Source organism: Solanum stenotomum, chromosome 2, assembly GCF_019186545.1.
Source record: "Solanum stenotomum isolate F172 chromosome 2, ASM1918654v1, whole genome shotgun sequence".
Classification (NCBI taxonomy): Eukaryota; Viridiplantae; Streptophyta; class Magnoliopsida; order Solanales; family Solanaceae; genus Solanum; species Solanum stenotomum.
In genome coordinates, this window is record NC_064283.1 from 58862805 (window position 1) to 58878727 (window position 15923).

Consider the following 15923-nt stretch of genomic DNA (forward strand, 5'->3'; position numbering starts at 1 on the left):
TAATGTCACATGTACATAATCAGTTCAAATCGATTAATCAACCAATCAAATCTCACGGGTACACCACAAAAAAGGGTCGTCATTATTCTCAAAGGATGAGTCTTTCAAGAACAAGAAGCCTGAACTCGTGGATCAAACACAAAGATTTTTCAACAAGCTACGAGTTCAAGCGTTAAGCACTTGAGTTTAAGATACAACTGAAGATCATGACCACCAGATTCATGAACAAGTTCAAAGGCCCTTGAAATCAAGCACAAGTCAAGATCAAATTCACAACTTAAGATCAAGACCATCAAATTCAAGAACAAGTTCACAAACCCTTGAATTCAAGTACAAGTCGAGACCAAATCCATCAAAGATCAAACCTGACAAATTCAAGATCAAGCTCAAAGACCCTTGAATTTATATTCAAAAAGAAGAATCTGAGGATTCATAGAAAATAAAATATTATATTTTGTAACTCCAATTTTTTGCCTTGATTATTTATTTTTCTCAGCTCGAACATGTGTAGTTTACATAGGGAAAAATAAGAAAAAAGGGATTTAAATTGTGCAATTTTCAAATTGAAAAATAAAAAGTGAGTTGCATAGAAGATTGGAGAGAATTTTTTTTATACTTTTTTTTTCTTTCAAATACAATAATATAGAAGAAAATATGTAGACAATATGTTTTTGCTGATTCCACGGCAACTTGATTCCATAAGTTATAACTGCACGTTTTTGCTTTTTTTTTTTTCTTCTAAATAAAAATATGTAAGCCATGATTGTTACCATTTCAGGGAAGTTGATTCCAAAAGTAACTACACGTTTTTGCTTATTTTGTAAAAGAATAAAATTGAAACTGAAAAATAGAAGTTATATTAACCGTAGGTAACTTCTCAATTTATAATTACTAATATAAAAATATTTGATTTTAAAAAAATTCAAACTAAAAACCACTACTCCCTCTGTCTACTTTTATTTGTCATGTTGCGCTTTTCAAAAGTCAATTTGACTAATTTTCGAAGTTAAATTAGATTACATTAATTCAATATTTTAAACAAAAAATTTAGATATTCAAAAACTATACGAAAAGTACTATAAGTTGCAATTTGTTTGCATACCAATATAATGAAAAATACATCATAAAACATTAGGAAACTATGACAATTAAAAGTAGACGGATGGAGTAGTATAGAATTCCTAACTTATTAGGAATCGAAATAACAAGGTAGTTGGAGTCATTGTAGGATTAAGAAAAAATAATTCGAAACCTATAAATAGAACAAGTCTGTTTATTGAATCGTCCTAATATTTAGAAATTAGGGTTCTACCATGGATATTGAAGTTGATCATTATAGTGCTTTGGATTTACCCTCCGGTGAGGAAGGGGCAAAGCTTTCTGAAATCGATATATCGAAAGCGTATCGAAAGAAAGCATTAGAATTGCATCCAGACAAGAGACTCGATGATCCAATCAACGCTCACTTAAATTTTCAAAAGCTCAAGGCTTCCTATGACATTCTCAAGGATGACAAAAAGAGGAAGTTATTTGATGAGATGATCCAATTACAACAACAACAACAACATCAACAACAACATCAACAACAACAACAACAACAACAAGATTCAAAGCGTAGAAAGATGATGTCTTTTGTACCTGATATTAATTTGGCTCGATTAGAAGAGGAGGAACGAATTGCTATAAAACTTTTAGGTGAAATTGCTAGGATTCGTGAAATATTGCTGTCAAAGAAAGAGTCATCAGAGATGTGTGTTGACAAGGAAAAGGTGCTTAAGGTATCTTGGAGCAAAAGTGGTGGTGAAGATTATACTTGCCAAAGATTGAGAGAGTTGTTTAGTAATTTTGGTGAGGTTGAACATGTAATCATGGGTTCGAGTTCTAAGAATAAGAAGAGAAGTTACGCTCTTGTTGAAATGTTATCTAAAGCAGATGCAGCTAAAGCCGTCTCTTCTTCTGGCTTAACTGGTCTCTTAATTGTCCCTCTTTTTTCTCTCTAGGTAGGTACGTACGCTAGCTTATAATTACATATTTTGTTTGTTTTTAGTCTATAATATTTGTAGAGGTTTTTGATACATTGGGTTTCTTGTATATATATTAATGGTTTAAATAAAGGTTCAATCTTTATAACAAGTTGCATTAATTTTCAGATTTGGAATCTGACATTAGGATATTCCCTATACCTGAAACGTACCTTCATAGTTCATAGCATAGAAACATAGAAATCAGCTAATGAGTAAATTTGCTGCATCAAACGCATTCCTCATAAGTAAAAGAAAAACCAATATCTAGTACTAGTAATTTTCATCAACCACAGGCACAAAATCGCCTTCCTTTTGTTGCTAAGTGCACTGCATAAAATTTCCAACCCCCAGGTATTAACAATGAAGAAATGCATTGATTGTTCAAAGAACAAGCCTGAAGGTGAGATTAATGCGTAATGAATCTGCCTTTACGCGTTTAGGCACTGAATGAAGCCAATCCCGTTGAGTATAACCTCTCATTACCAGCAATGAACCGTGTTTTAGGACAAACGAGTGTTTTTCTGGAAAGGCATCCTTCTTCAATCGCTTTCTGGGAGGTTCAACACTGGTGTTTTTACCTTGTGTAATGAATAACAAACAGAAGAGGAAGTGATAAATACGACTTCCATGGAATCAGCATTGTCATTTGCAAAATGTAAAGAGTTGATTTCTTAGAGATCGAACCTCAATATGTAACTGAACGGAAGGTCTGCTATACTCGCACCTCATTTGACAAATAAAAAGATATTACATAATCAATATGTACCTCGGGATGTTTTATCTGGTTTCTTTTTCAGCAAGAATTCACGTTCACATCCAAAGGAAAGAGAAGCAATTTCTGGAGTTGGTCCATAAAGTTTCTCATCATCAGCATGCCAACCTACATAGTCATCGCCTCCCTTATACCTATTAAGTAATAAGCTGTTGAAACGACTTCCTGGAAGAGCTTTATGGACCTAAAGTGCAACACTGATGGTATAAGAAAGACAACTAGCTTGATCACTGGGAACTACAACTTGAGAGGTTGAAGATGAGCAAGCTTACAGCATCCAGAATATCCTTAAGTGGAGGAAATTCATCCCAAGAATATGCATGAGGCTGGTATCCACTGTAAACTAGTTGTGGCAATCCTTCACTTGACACATAACAACTGTCTCTGGGCTGTGGAAATATTACAAACATTGTTAATCTGTTTTTCCTCATAGGAACATGTGGTATCAGATTGTTATGACATGTAACATTTAGCATTCATATTAGCAAAGGGGAAACTAACACACTAAGAGAGAGAGCGTAAAGCAACAACATTTTCAACTTGGATGATCATTCATGCGCCAGACAAACAAAGCTAAGATATAACACACCAAAGGGGAGTAAAGGAACAATATTATCACTTTCACTGTGAACGGTCCGTCATGAGAACACAACAACATTTTGAATTTGAATAGTCAGTCATGGGCAGACAAACAAAACTGCCCACAATACAGACTCAGACTTTGAACACCATCTTTGTCCATGTGCTTTCTCATTACTCAAAAAAAGTCAGTGCAGAAGCGATCCAATATAAGAGAATAAAAATAGCATCCAGCTTTAGCGTTCAAACTTTATGGTTGTGTGTGTTGCTTTCCACCCAGTCGAAGCTTCTAAGTTTGGAAGAGATAAAAGCATTAATTCCATCTCCGAGGGAAAAAAACCTTTTCTTTATAACAAACTTACTATGGTTTTGCCACAACCACAACCCCAACAAATTTCTTGGGAGAATAAGCTACATGGGAGCGAATGATTAGTAAATTCTTCTGTTGCTCTTTCTAGTAACTATATGTTTGAATTATCACCCTTGTTCCATTCCAAACCCTCTCGTTCGGGTGGCATTGGAGATCTATGTAATGGTAGTTTGTGAATTTCAGATAAACTATATCAATCTATCACCTATATTTGCACAGTGGAATTTGAAAACTATCAATCTCAATCAAATCCTCAACCCAAATGCAACATAGTTGATTTTCTAATGTAATTATCCATGAAATCCTACAATACGCATAGCAGTCAGCATAACAGTGTAGGGATCACATCTGGAGAACAGATTGAACCACATGCACTTGTCAACTTGCCTAAGATTCACCCCCTATTCTAAAAGATCAAAGTGGAAACATTTTACTTATCATGGGACTAGCCCCTCAAAAAAAAAAACAACAGTATGTCACATAAAACTACATCAAAGCTGTACGATTATAGTCAGACAAGGAAATACAAAGCAGCCTATCTATAACTTAAAAGTATGCAATATAGCGGAGCTAGGATTTCCACTAAGAGGATTCAAAACATAAATAAGTAAACACACGAAGAAGTTAAGACCTACTATTTACAACAACATACCCAATGTAATTCCACAAGTAGAGTCTAGAGAAAGTAGAGTGTGCGCGGTTTTACCCCTGCCTTGTGAGGTAGAGAACTTATTTTCAATAGACCCTCAGCTCAAGTAAAGCATATTTAATCAGGTATGCAAATAATGAAGAAAAGAGCAATTGCAACAAATATGATAACCAAAGCAAAGGAAACAACAAATAATACTGGAATCGAAGAGTAAGATAATAAGAAAGTAATAATAACAATACCTAGACTACGCTCGACTAATCTACTCCAATCCTCGACCTCCATAAACCTCCTATCTAGCGTCATGTACTCGGTAAGTTGCACATGTGCTATGTCCTATATAATCACCTCTCTTCTATACTTTTTCAACCCACCTCTACCTTCCCTTAGCAATACTATAGTCAACCTTTCACACCTTGGGCCTCCTAGCTCCATGGAAGAAATCTATCTACTAAGCTTCTGCCCTAATCTTTGACTTACATAACCTACTATCTCGCGTCATGTCCTTGATAAATTAATTGCACGTGTTTCATCTCCTATCTAATCACCTCTCCCCAATATATTTTCGACCTACCTCTACCTCTCCTCAGCACTACTAAATCATAAAGCATGAGACTTTAGTCTCCATTTTGCCTCTTAAAACATTACAGTTTACCCTAAACAATTCACATACAGAGTAAAATTGAAGGAGAAAGGCAGAAGAAAAATGAGTACCTGGACACAAGATCGACCGAAGACGCGAATCGTTGGACGATTCCATGGTATATTTCTGTTAAGGTATTCTAAATAATCCCATGACTGATCGTAATTTAGGAACCTAGGCATGTATATTACTTCGCATCCATTTCCTAATTCAACTACTCTTTTTGTTCTAGAATCGCTTATTTCCGCCGGAGCTTCACTCTGCTCCGCCTCAAGGTGGTGACAGTCGCCGGTCTCCGCCTTCAGGTTCAGTTTCGTCACCGTCGCCATTGGCGTAGGAAGAGATTCGAAATGCTTTGGGCCCTAGAGAAGATGGCGGCAAATTCGACCCGACTCAGTCCGATTGTCTTGACCAATGATTTACATCTCAAAATCATGAAAATATACGTATATTATACGCTAAATTATATGATATATTCAGAAAATATAGTTTATACATTTTGATAGATTCAAAAAATATAGTTTATTTATTCATGAGCTATACATTATATTGACAATACAGTATGATACACTTAAAAGACTGAATATAAGTTAACTTATACGATCAAGTACATTATGACCCGACTCGGTCCGATTGTCTGTGGCCAATGGTTTCTCAAAATCATTGAAAATATATCTGGACTATACATTGAATATACATTATGATACATTAAAAAAATATTGAATATACATTATGATTCAAAAAATATAGTTTACTTGCACTGACTATATATTATGATAAACTCAAAAAGTTGAATATAAGTTAAATTATACATGAAATATACTAATCCCTACCAATTCAAAAAATCCTCTAAAACATTCCTAAATTTAAAATGTGAAATACTCTGGATATTTCAAATATTTATATAATTTGTTCAAAATGATTCACGTTTGCAATACAGTATGTTGAATTTTAAAGAAAAAGGAAAACAACAAAGAAAAAGAAGGGAGCAAGAAGGAGGAGGAGGGAGGACGAAGAAGAAGAGAAAGGCGGCATCTGACATTTTATTTTATAAATAACATGACTAAACAATCATTTTTTAAAAAAAATTGTATGGCTAAATAGATGGTAAATAAAGTTTATGGGATGATATTCTACATAAAAGTATTTCATAAATATATGTGGGTCAATAATCAACTCAAACTTGAAGCAGTTATGATTTTATAGGCTAATGTTGTTACATTTAGTCATAAATATATGAAAAAATTCATCAAATCAGCCTTGAACTTGACAAAAATATTTACTTTTAAATACACAGGTGTTTATTTACCCCTAAACAACTTTTAAATGAACTATATATATTTGGTCGCAGGTTTTGCAATTTGCATGTTGATAAAACTTAACATGAACACATGAAAAATTTAGATGAGTGTGAAGGGAAGTGGAAAAATGAAGATGTCGAGAAGAGGGGTTGCTCAAATTGTAAGCACTCTACACTTCAATCTAAAGGTTGTTAGTTCGAGTCACCAAATGGAACAAAAAGGTGAAAGCTAAAAAAATAGAAGGGAAATGAAGATGTGTATCGGATATTAAACTGATAAAAACATATACTACAAAAATCCCCCTTCCACTTCTTAAATCACTCCAATTTGAATTATGCACATACTTGATCAAAATCTACAAATATCATTTGTTTGAGTTCCAATCGAAAAATGTCAAACATAGGCGCTTCTTCTACTAGACGTCTTTTTCCGCCTACAACAAGACGTATATAGCTCAAACGAGACCTGCATCGATGTCACTGATAACCATTCTACGTGGAGGCCGGAACAACACAGGAAAGATCGCTCAATTTGATCTTCAACTCGATGTCTCCAGACTCCACATCACAAAGCCTTAACCAAACATCTTGCACAACTTCACCATTCACCCAACTAATGCTGCTATCGATTGCTAGGCAGTTGTCTTTATTCGGGATAACCTTCCTTAATGTTGTCCCCTCAGAAGCAACCCCGAGAATCGTTCTCAATCTAGCAGCTGCAACCAAAGGCTGAAGACTGAGATGAGCAGTTCCCATTTCGTCGTCTGCTTTGAAATGGTCTTTATCAAACACTTCCTGTTATAATTGTGTTTCAATGTCATGGAATGAATTTCACAGAAATTACTCAAAATAAATGTACACTAGAAAACTACTTATTAGCTTCATTTCAGCAAAATGGCAACTTTAAATAGCCTTAGATATCACTCCTTTCAATATGTAATACAATATATATATCGTCATCAGATTGTTCCTCTTTTTCTTTTCTTTTTCTCTATGTCGAATGCATAAGATTGAAGAGTTGAACGTTGACGACATTCTGATTTTCTTCCGAGACATTTGACTTTAAATTTTTACTTATGGTTGTTTCCTACAAGATACAAATGGGGTAAAAGTATTCTCTTCAGAAGCTTCATAATTTCTTTTCTTCGATACTTGAGTCTACATACACTCATACCACTAAAGATTTCTGTTTCCTTAGGTGAAAGTTTCATCATTTATCTTTCCTGATAAACTATTTCAAGTCACGGGTTCAAGCCGTGGAAACAACCTCTTGCAGAAATACAAGGTAAGGCTGGTTACAATGGACCCTTGTGGTGGAGCTTAGTCCACCGGGCTGTCCTTTTTCCCCCTAATAAACTATTTCACTAGATTTATCTATTTTCCTGTTTGTCCAATGCACTCGTTTAGATACGGGAGATATAGTTGACAAGCAATGGTGCTAGAACTTCAGAGCACCTTTTATTTGATCTTCAAGTTCAAACATATAAAAAACATGCAATGTAACAATTACACAGAGGAACAACACCAGAAAAAGTACAAAATAATGTTACGTCATCTAACAAAAGTCGAGTCATTGAAATTGTCATGCAGAGGAGGAACATAAGAGATGATGAAACAAAAGTTAAGAGGTAAAGGGCAAATACCAATTTGAGAACCTCAGCCGGCTCAGAGATAGTGAAACAGAATTCTTCATTCCAAACAGGATTAAGGCAGCTATTTATGACTTTGGTTTTGGCAGTCTAGTATAACAGTAAAATGTAATATAGATGTTAGCTCAAGAAAAGCAATTTCAAAACTCTCATGCAAAGTGAAAGGGTAGAACCACAAATCGCAACAAAATGTCTGAGGTGACATACAACATAAAAGATGCTATTAGTATAATGGCATAATACATAAACATGACCCTTAACTTGACTTCAGCGGGCAACTATGACCTTTAACTTTGGGTGTGCACAAGTAGGCACTTAAACTTGTATAAATTGAACAAATAAACACATTCATCCTACATGGCACCCTACATGACAATTTTGTGTCGTACGTGGCGTCCTACATGTATTATGCCACGTAGGACATGTATGTCTACTTGTTCAATTTTATACAAGTTTAGGTGTCTATTTGTGCACTCCCAAAGTTGGAGAGCATAGTTGTCTGCTGAAGCCAAGTCAAGGGTCATATTTATGTATTATGCCTAGTATAATCTTTTCCGAGCAATTTTACTAATAATTTCAAACACACTGTTGTAAACGAAAGAGAGACGCCCTATTTCCGGCAACCCCCATGAGACAGGCAAATAACTAGCAAGAAAAGATCAATCTATCTGTGATCTCAACAACAAAAACCACATACCCAGTAATACCACAAGTGGAGTGGACGCAGCCTTACCCCTACTTGGTGAAGGTAGAGATCTTGCTTCCGATATTTGTGACCTCAACACAACTCCAAATAATTAAATTTGATTTGACAATCACATTTCATTATCACAAATTGTTAACTAGGATTCAGAGTATGCATTTGAAACCGTCCTTGTAAAAGCTCTTAACTTTCGAAGAATAAAGAAGATCAGAGTCACACGAGATGACAGATTAAATATCTCAAGGAAGAAACATAAAGCTACCTGATTTCCAAGCTTAAGAATGACATAAGGATCACTTGTCTTGAAGTCCCGAATCACCAAACGTCTTCCTTTTATAACAGTCACTTTTATCTGTCCTAATTTGTCTCCCATAATCCACTACTGCAATGTCACAAACTCCGAAAACAGTACCAAACCTGCATCTCACAAGAAGTTACCCTTATTAAAAAACAAAGGTAAAACATATTCGAGGATATAGAAAAGAAACAAGCACTTGACTTGAAGAGGGTGTAGGGGGCACGTTCTGTTATAAGCTATGTTGTTCAGACCATCCAGAAATGTTGTCATACACCTGTTGGATCCTCCAAAAACGCCACACCTCACGACATTATTTTTTAAGAGTCTGTAGGTGGCACTTTTGCTTATAAAACTACATGACAGAATTCGACCATATTCCTAACCAGCCATGGAATTCTACCAATTAATTTCATGAAAGGTAAATTAGGCAATATTAATAATAAACAACAAAATTGAGATGATAATACATAAGAAATTGATTGGTAAAGTAGCATCCCACTCAATTGCTTACCCATTGGTATCACAAGAACAATTCTAGCAAAACAAATACAGTTATACAGCTGCAACAAATCACATAAGCCTTATAATTCAGTTACACAACTTCAATAATAAAAATATCCTACTAAATATGCCCACTGTACCAAATTATGTGACACCCATTCCTTTTTAGTCCGTCCAAAAAAAAATGTCGCGTTTCTATAATTATAGAAACAACTTAACTTTAAAATCACATTTTACCTCTAATGAACTGATTTATAACTACAAATATGGTCTAACAAGTGTTCCACACCACAAATTTCAGACGTATTCGTTTCTTTCTTAAACTTTGTGTCAAGTCAAATGTTACTAAAACTCAGACAGCTACAACAACATATCACATAATACCTTACAATTCAGCTCTAATAAAGAGAAATTCAATAGCAGTGTCTAACTAAAATATTAAGTAGAAACCTTAAAAAAGCAGCAAAACAGAATAAAAATTGAGCCTTTAATGCAACCCAGATGACTAAAATATCCAAAAATCACTAAAACATCAGAAAATAAGAAAAAAGAACATATTTTTAACCAAATCAAGAAAACCCCAAATATTACAAGAATCTTGAAAAAAAACAGGAAAAAGATAAAGAACGCATTTTTAACTCACTTGACCAGACCCAAATGTGTTAGATTCCCAAAATGCAAAAGAATTTCTAGCTCTGATCTCTGCTTAGGTTTTTTCCAAAAGGCCAACCAAGTACAGTGCAAAGTGGAGCTAAAGAATGAGTGAATTGTGTGGTGTCTTTATATGTATATAATAGTTTATAGGGAAAATGAATAAGTATCCCCAGGCTATGTCCAAAATTCTAAGACACACCTAATTTTTATTAAGGTCTTATTACCCCTCGAATTTATTTTATATATAATTTTCTATCCATTTTTGGCTTACGTGGCACTATTTTGTGGGTCCAATGCGTGTTGGCAATTTTTTCAAGAATAGTGTCACGTAGGCTAAAAAGGGGTAGAAAATTAATTAAAAGATAAGTTTTGGGGATAATAGGACTTTAGTAAAAGTTAGGTGTGTCTTAGGAATTTTGGGTATAGGCTGGGGTTACTTATGCATTTTCCCTAGTTTATACATCATAGTTCCTTTCATATATATTTATATATATTAAAACGTGTATACTTCATTTTTATTTGTCTCTCACTCGATGTTTAGTATGTGTATTAGAATCTCTGATTAAATTAAATTTATACCGCACAAGGACTAAGGAAAAATCATTGTATTGAGGTTTCGATTAATTTTAGATTCATATTATATAAGATTAATTTAGAGGACAAACACCTCGATTAATTTGAATTCACGCGAGATAAAGTCAATTTAAGAAGAATCTCTCCATTGAGGGGCCAACTAATTCATGTTTGCACTGGGTAAGACCTCTTTATTTAAAAGCTTCCTAAAAACTAATAATTTTATATTCAAAATGAATCTGAAATCTCTAATTAAAATGAAGTCATTTTATTCATTTCACCATAGCCTAACATTTGTTAATAGTAATACTTTTAAAAGTTCATATAATGTGAAAGTGATTTTTGTGTGGTGAGTTTACTCGAATTTAATATTAATTTAAATATATATGTAAAATGTTATTGATTTACTTTAATACATTCTAAAATGTGAACTCATTTTTAAAAGTATAATCAGTTTAGTGCTGAAAATTTAAATCTTGATAGATTTGATTCAATTGCCTAATTATGTTTTCCTATCTTTTTTTTCTTTTCATACTCTTTTATATTATTTTAAATCGTGCTAGTCGTTTAGTTTGAACACTATAATATTGGAAACATTTCCACATTAGTGTGAACACATTTTGGACCTTAATCATTACAACACTCCTTTTCTTTTTGGGAAGATACATAGTACGCAACATATGTCCAAAATTTCTGAGATACACCTAATCTTTACTCAGATCTTATTACTCTTTAAACTAATTTTTTAATTAATTTTTTACCCCTTTTCGGCCTATGTGGCACTATCCTTGAAAAAATTGTCAACACACGTTGCGCCCACAAGATAGTGTCACGTAGGCCGAAAGGCGTAGAAAATTATATATATAATAAGTTCGAGGGGTAATAGGACCATAGTAAAGGTTAGGCGTGTCTTAGGAATTTTGGGCATAGACTGGGGTACTTATGCATTTTCCCTTTCTTTTTTGACCAAATTCAACTTATCATATTACTTAGTATGAATTTTAAAAAAATATAATTAAAATTATTAAATTATATGTATTCAAAATAGAGATACTTAAATGTACATATACGAAAATAACAATCATTAAAAAGTAGCAACAATTTTTGTAACAAAACATATTATATAGAGGGAGACTAAAAAATGTCAAGAATAAAATAGACATTGCATTAGACGGGAGGATCGGAGAAGCTAGATATCGTTCTTCTTCTTCTTTTTCGAAAATTGTTTTTATTTGAAAATATTCCGGCAACCAAACACCAAAAAAACAAAATTGGTTTTGAAAAATACGTTTTTGTATTATTATTTTTTTGGTATGAAAGACACCATAACTATACTTGTGACTAAAAAATAAACAGAATCTATTGGAAATCACCTTAAAATAGAAAAAAAGAGCAATTTCAAATAGTACAATAGTTCATACAAAGATAAATAAAAACTTAAATTAAAAGATACTAGTACAAGTTTTTTTTTTTCCTAGTACTAAATTTTACTACTTATTATGCTCTCCAAATGATTCAACATTATTATTTGTCTCATCAGGATTAGCCTGAGAATTTGGAGCAACATTGTCATTACTCATGTGTGCATAAGCAAAGTAGCCATGATGATGATGAGCCATTGTGAAATTAGGTGGCAAGGGATAATTAATATGGGTCATGTTGTCAGCAATGCTAGTTGAAGCCGTGGGGTCAACCATAACACCCCGCGACTTCATTAGCATGAGTGGCTCCCCTCTGAGGGAGCCGCGCTCACCGCCATCGCATTCTCGATAGCGGTGCAGATGCATAGTGAGGGGCTCTATGTAGTCATCAAACCCTAGCTTGCTCATGGCCCAGAGCACGTCCTCGGCAGTGATAGTCTTGCGTTGCTCGCGCTGGCAACGGTCGTTGGCTTCCCCGGTGACAAAGCTAATGAACTCGGACACGCATTCCTGGATGGTCTCTTTCGCGTCATCCGATATCTTGGCATGTGGAGGTAGGGTTTTTCGCATGATTCGAATCACGTTTGCTATTGGCATGAAACGGTCTTGCTCACGAACGGTGCATTCAGAATCGTCTGGGACTAAGGCGTTATTGTTGTTGTGGTGGTTGGTTGTGGGAATGGCTTGGTTGAGTGTGGCAATGCCATCTAGAAGAAATGAAAAGATTAGACAATTCTGACATAAGACTAAGCATTAAAGTGAAGTAAATAATTTAAGAATAATTAGCTATACTATACGAAATTCATCTCTAATAAAGTAAACATGTCATCTAAGGGGTGTAATACAACAATATGGTATATAATTTAAACTCATACTATTAATTTGTTATTTTTTTACAAGGTACACTTCATTGTATATTTTTGGTGTGTATATACATCCTCCGATTCATATTATTTGATGTTTTTACCTTTGACACACCTTTTAATAAATTACTTACTCCTATAAACTAAAAAGAATTTTGATTAACTACTCATAATTAAATTTACATCTTTCTAAGATGATATAAGTATAAAGAGTAGAGAGATTTGATGTGCATATCAAATATTGTTAAAGAAATAGTAAAAATACATGTTATATATATATATATATATTTATAGGAAATAAAACTAATATTAATACCTTCTCGATTATGTAAAATATTGCTTAATTTGAACCAAAAAAAGAAGTAAGAAACACCAAATAATATAGACCTATGGAAGTATATAACTAATTAATTCCAACTAATGCTAATAAAGTGTATTAATTGGTTAATTAGTAGTACACTTGGAAGTTTGAAGGGAAGGTGTAGGAGCAACCGCAAAGTTATCTCCTTGTAATATCTCTCTCTTTATAGGAAATAAAACTAATATTAATACCTTCTCAATTATGTAAAATATTGCTTAATTTGAACCCAAAAAAAAAAGAAGTAAGAAACACCAAATAATATAGACCTATGGAAGTATATAACTAATTAATTCCAACTAATGCTAATAAAGTGTATTAATTGGTTAATTAGTAGTACACTTGGAAGTTTGAAGGGAAGGTGTAGGAGCAACCGTAAAGTTATCTTCTTGTGATATCTATCTATCTATCTATATATATATATATATATATATATATATATATATGTTTGTAAAAGCAATTACTAATTCTTATATTAAAACAGATTGTCTATATCACACCTTTGAGATCTGATCTTTGTCTAAATCTTATATAACACGAGATATATATTTTGTGTATCAAACTTTTTGTTTTTTTATAAAAGTACCCTTAGGAAGTAACCACCAAATAAGATTCTAGGTTATATGTTATAGTGCACACATAAAGACAGCAACTCACAAGAGACCAGAAGAAAGCCCTAGACAATTTCTGTTATAAAAACTCCAAATTTTTTAAAAAGCCACAAGACAAAATCATAGAGTGAATATTGACCCAAAAAACAACAAAAAACATATGTTAGTGGTTTCAAAATCAACCTTTCCCCACTTTTTACTCGGTATTCGATATTCACATGAAAACTCTTAATACTCATAAAAAGTACTTATTGAGAAAAAAAATAAAAAAAAAGATTTAAACTCGAGATTATCAAATAAAAAATCTTGTTCATCTCATGATAGCTTTTGGTTGAAAGATATTTTCTAGTCTCCTTGTTCTTTTTTTTTTGAAGGAATATCAATCCACTTACAAATTGTGTTGATTCATTATTTTTTAGAATATAAGTTACACACAATAATAGACAGTAATTGTTTATAACAAATACGACAATCTAGAAAATAAAATAAGAGATATAATCCAATAGGTTAAATTACATTAATAGAAAAAAATTATATGACAAATGTTTACAGCTTATACCATTTTTTATCTTCATGTTTTTTTCTTTTTTAATTGTTTAATTGATCAAAATATTTCAAAATATTTTTTATCTAAAACTTTTTAACTTCTTGAAAATTAGAAAAATGAACTTTTCTAGTGAACTTGTACGAAATAAATTTCATAAGTAACATTTCATGACACTGTCTCCTATCCAATTTCCGCCACCCACACCCTAATAATTTTTTCTATTTATCTACCAAAACATTAACAAACAATTGTGATGTGGAGCATTTTCTTTCTTTTTCTTTTCTCACACTTATAATATAATATATAATTAAGAGAAGCATGATAGAGTGCCATATGTAAACATAGGGTAGAGAACAAATATGTATACAGTTGGGGGTCAGGAATTTACATGCATATATTCACTTGTTTTTTATTTTATCTTTTTCTTCAAATTTCAAGCAAAGCAATATATATATATATATATAAAAAAAAAAAAATTTGCTAGACCACCATTAATGTAGGTATTATAGAATGCAGACATTTTTTTCTCTCACTAGGATTGAGAAAAGAGTGACAAAATGTTGATGAACATGAGCAATGGCAAAGCAAAATCTTTTACTAAGGGTATCAGAATATAAAAGAGAAACTACAAAAACATAGTCAATATATATAAACCCATTTAAGAAAAATCTTTTAATCTAACTATACTATAATTTCTCGATGAAGATACCTTAAATACTTGTGGCTCCACGACTAAACATGAGGATAAATAAGTAATATTTACAAATGAGTACACAGAAGGGTTTTTAAATTTTTCTTTTCAAAGGTATGATGCATAATTAAGAAAAATAGAAGTGTGTTCCTTGGAATCTTTGATGTGAGATATTTGCATACTTTAACATGATATTAGAATAGTCAAATTTATTAACATAAGAAGAGTATGTGTTGAGACATAATTAAAAAGAAAAAAAATACTTTATGTAACAAATTAAGCTTTTAGACAAAACAACGAAACATCTCAAATATCATGAAAAAGCATATAGTAATACTTTTAAACGAAATGATCACACTTACCAACGGAAGTTGTTTGTGGGAACCTACTGTAGCCATGAAAACCTCCACTGCCATTGCCTCCTCCAAGATCCATTGCTTTCTTCACTAAGAAAATAGGAGAAGAATGCTAGTGTATGTATGTTGGAAGGTGAATAAGCAAAGATATGGTCATTTATATAGGAGATTCAATTAGGGATTGTTTGGTATTTAGGATGAGATAGATAAAGTTATTTTACGAATTGAAAAATATACTCTTTTTATTTTATATTAATTGACTCATATCGACCTAATACACTTCTTAAGAGAACTTTTATGTGTTGTTGGAACTCTAATTCTGACTACTATTATGTTGTTATTTAATACTAAGCTCTCTTGA

General features: G+C 32.8%; 4 protein-coding genes across 4 annotated transcripts; 1 reads left to right on the plus strand and 3 right to left on the minus strand.

Annotated features, from left to right (window-relative positions):
* The first annotated feature begins 1291 nt into the window (after window positions 1-1291).
* On the plus strand, window positions 1292-2000 carry LOC125855520 (uncharacterized). Its single transcript, XM_049535250.1, has one exon. The coding sequence runs from the start codon at window positions 1314-1316 to the stop codon at window positions 1998-2000; it is 687 nt and encodes a 228-aa protein (XP_049391207.1). The 5' UTR covers window positions 1292-1313.
* Window positions 2001-2395: 395 nt separating this feature from the next.
* On the minus strand, window positions 2396-5459 carry LOC125855148 (DNA oxidative demethylase ALKBH2). The gene is made up of 4 exons (XM_049534830.1): window positions 5109-5459; window positions 3069-3185; window positions 2791-2980; window positions 2396-2602 (listed from the first exon to the last, which is right to left on the minus strand). The coding sequence occupies exons 1-4, from the start codon at window positions 5364-5366 to the stop codon at window positions 2406-2408; spliced, it is 762 nt and encodes a 253-aa protein (XP_049390787.1). The 5' UTR covers window positions 5367-5459; the 3' UTR covers window positions 2396-2405.
* A 1121-nt stretch (window positions 5460-6580) lies between these two features.
* LOC125855165 (protein C2-DOMAIN ABA-RELATED 11-like) lies at window positions 6581-10280 on the minus strand. The gene is made up of 4 exons (XM_049534848.1): window positions 10137-10280; window positions 8952-9112; window positions 7981-8076; window positions 6581-7132 (listed from the first exon to the last, which is right to left on the minus strand). Exons 2-4 carry the CDS (start codon window positions 9060-9062, stop codon window positions 6830-6832), a joined length of 510 nt encoding a protein of 169 aa, XP_049390805.1. The 5' UTR covers window positions 9063-9112; window positions 10137-10280; the 3' UTR covers window positions 6581-6829.
* A 1925-nt stretch (window positions 10281-12205) lies between these two features.
* On the minus strand, window positions 12206-12792 carry LOC125855583 (nuclear transcription factor Y subunit B-1-like). Its single transcript, XM_049535324.1, has one exon. The coding sequence runs from the start codon at window positions 12731-12733 to the stop codon at window positions 12206-12208; it is 528 nt and encodes a 175-aa protein (XP_049391281.1). The 5' UTR covers window positions 12734-12792.
* Between the last annotated feature and the right edge of the window lie 3131 nt (window positions 12793-15923).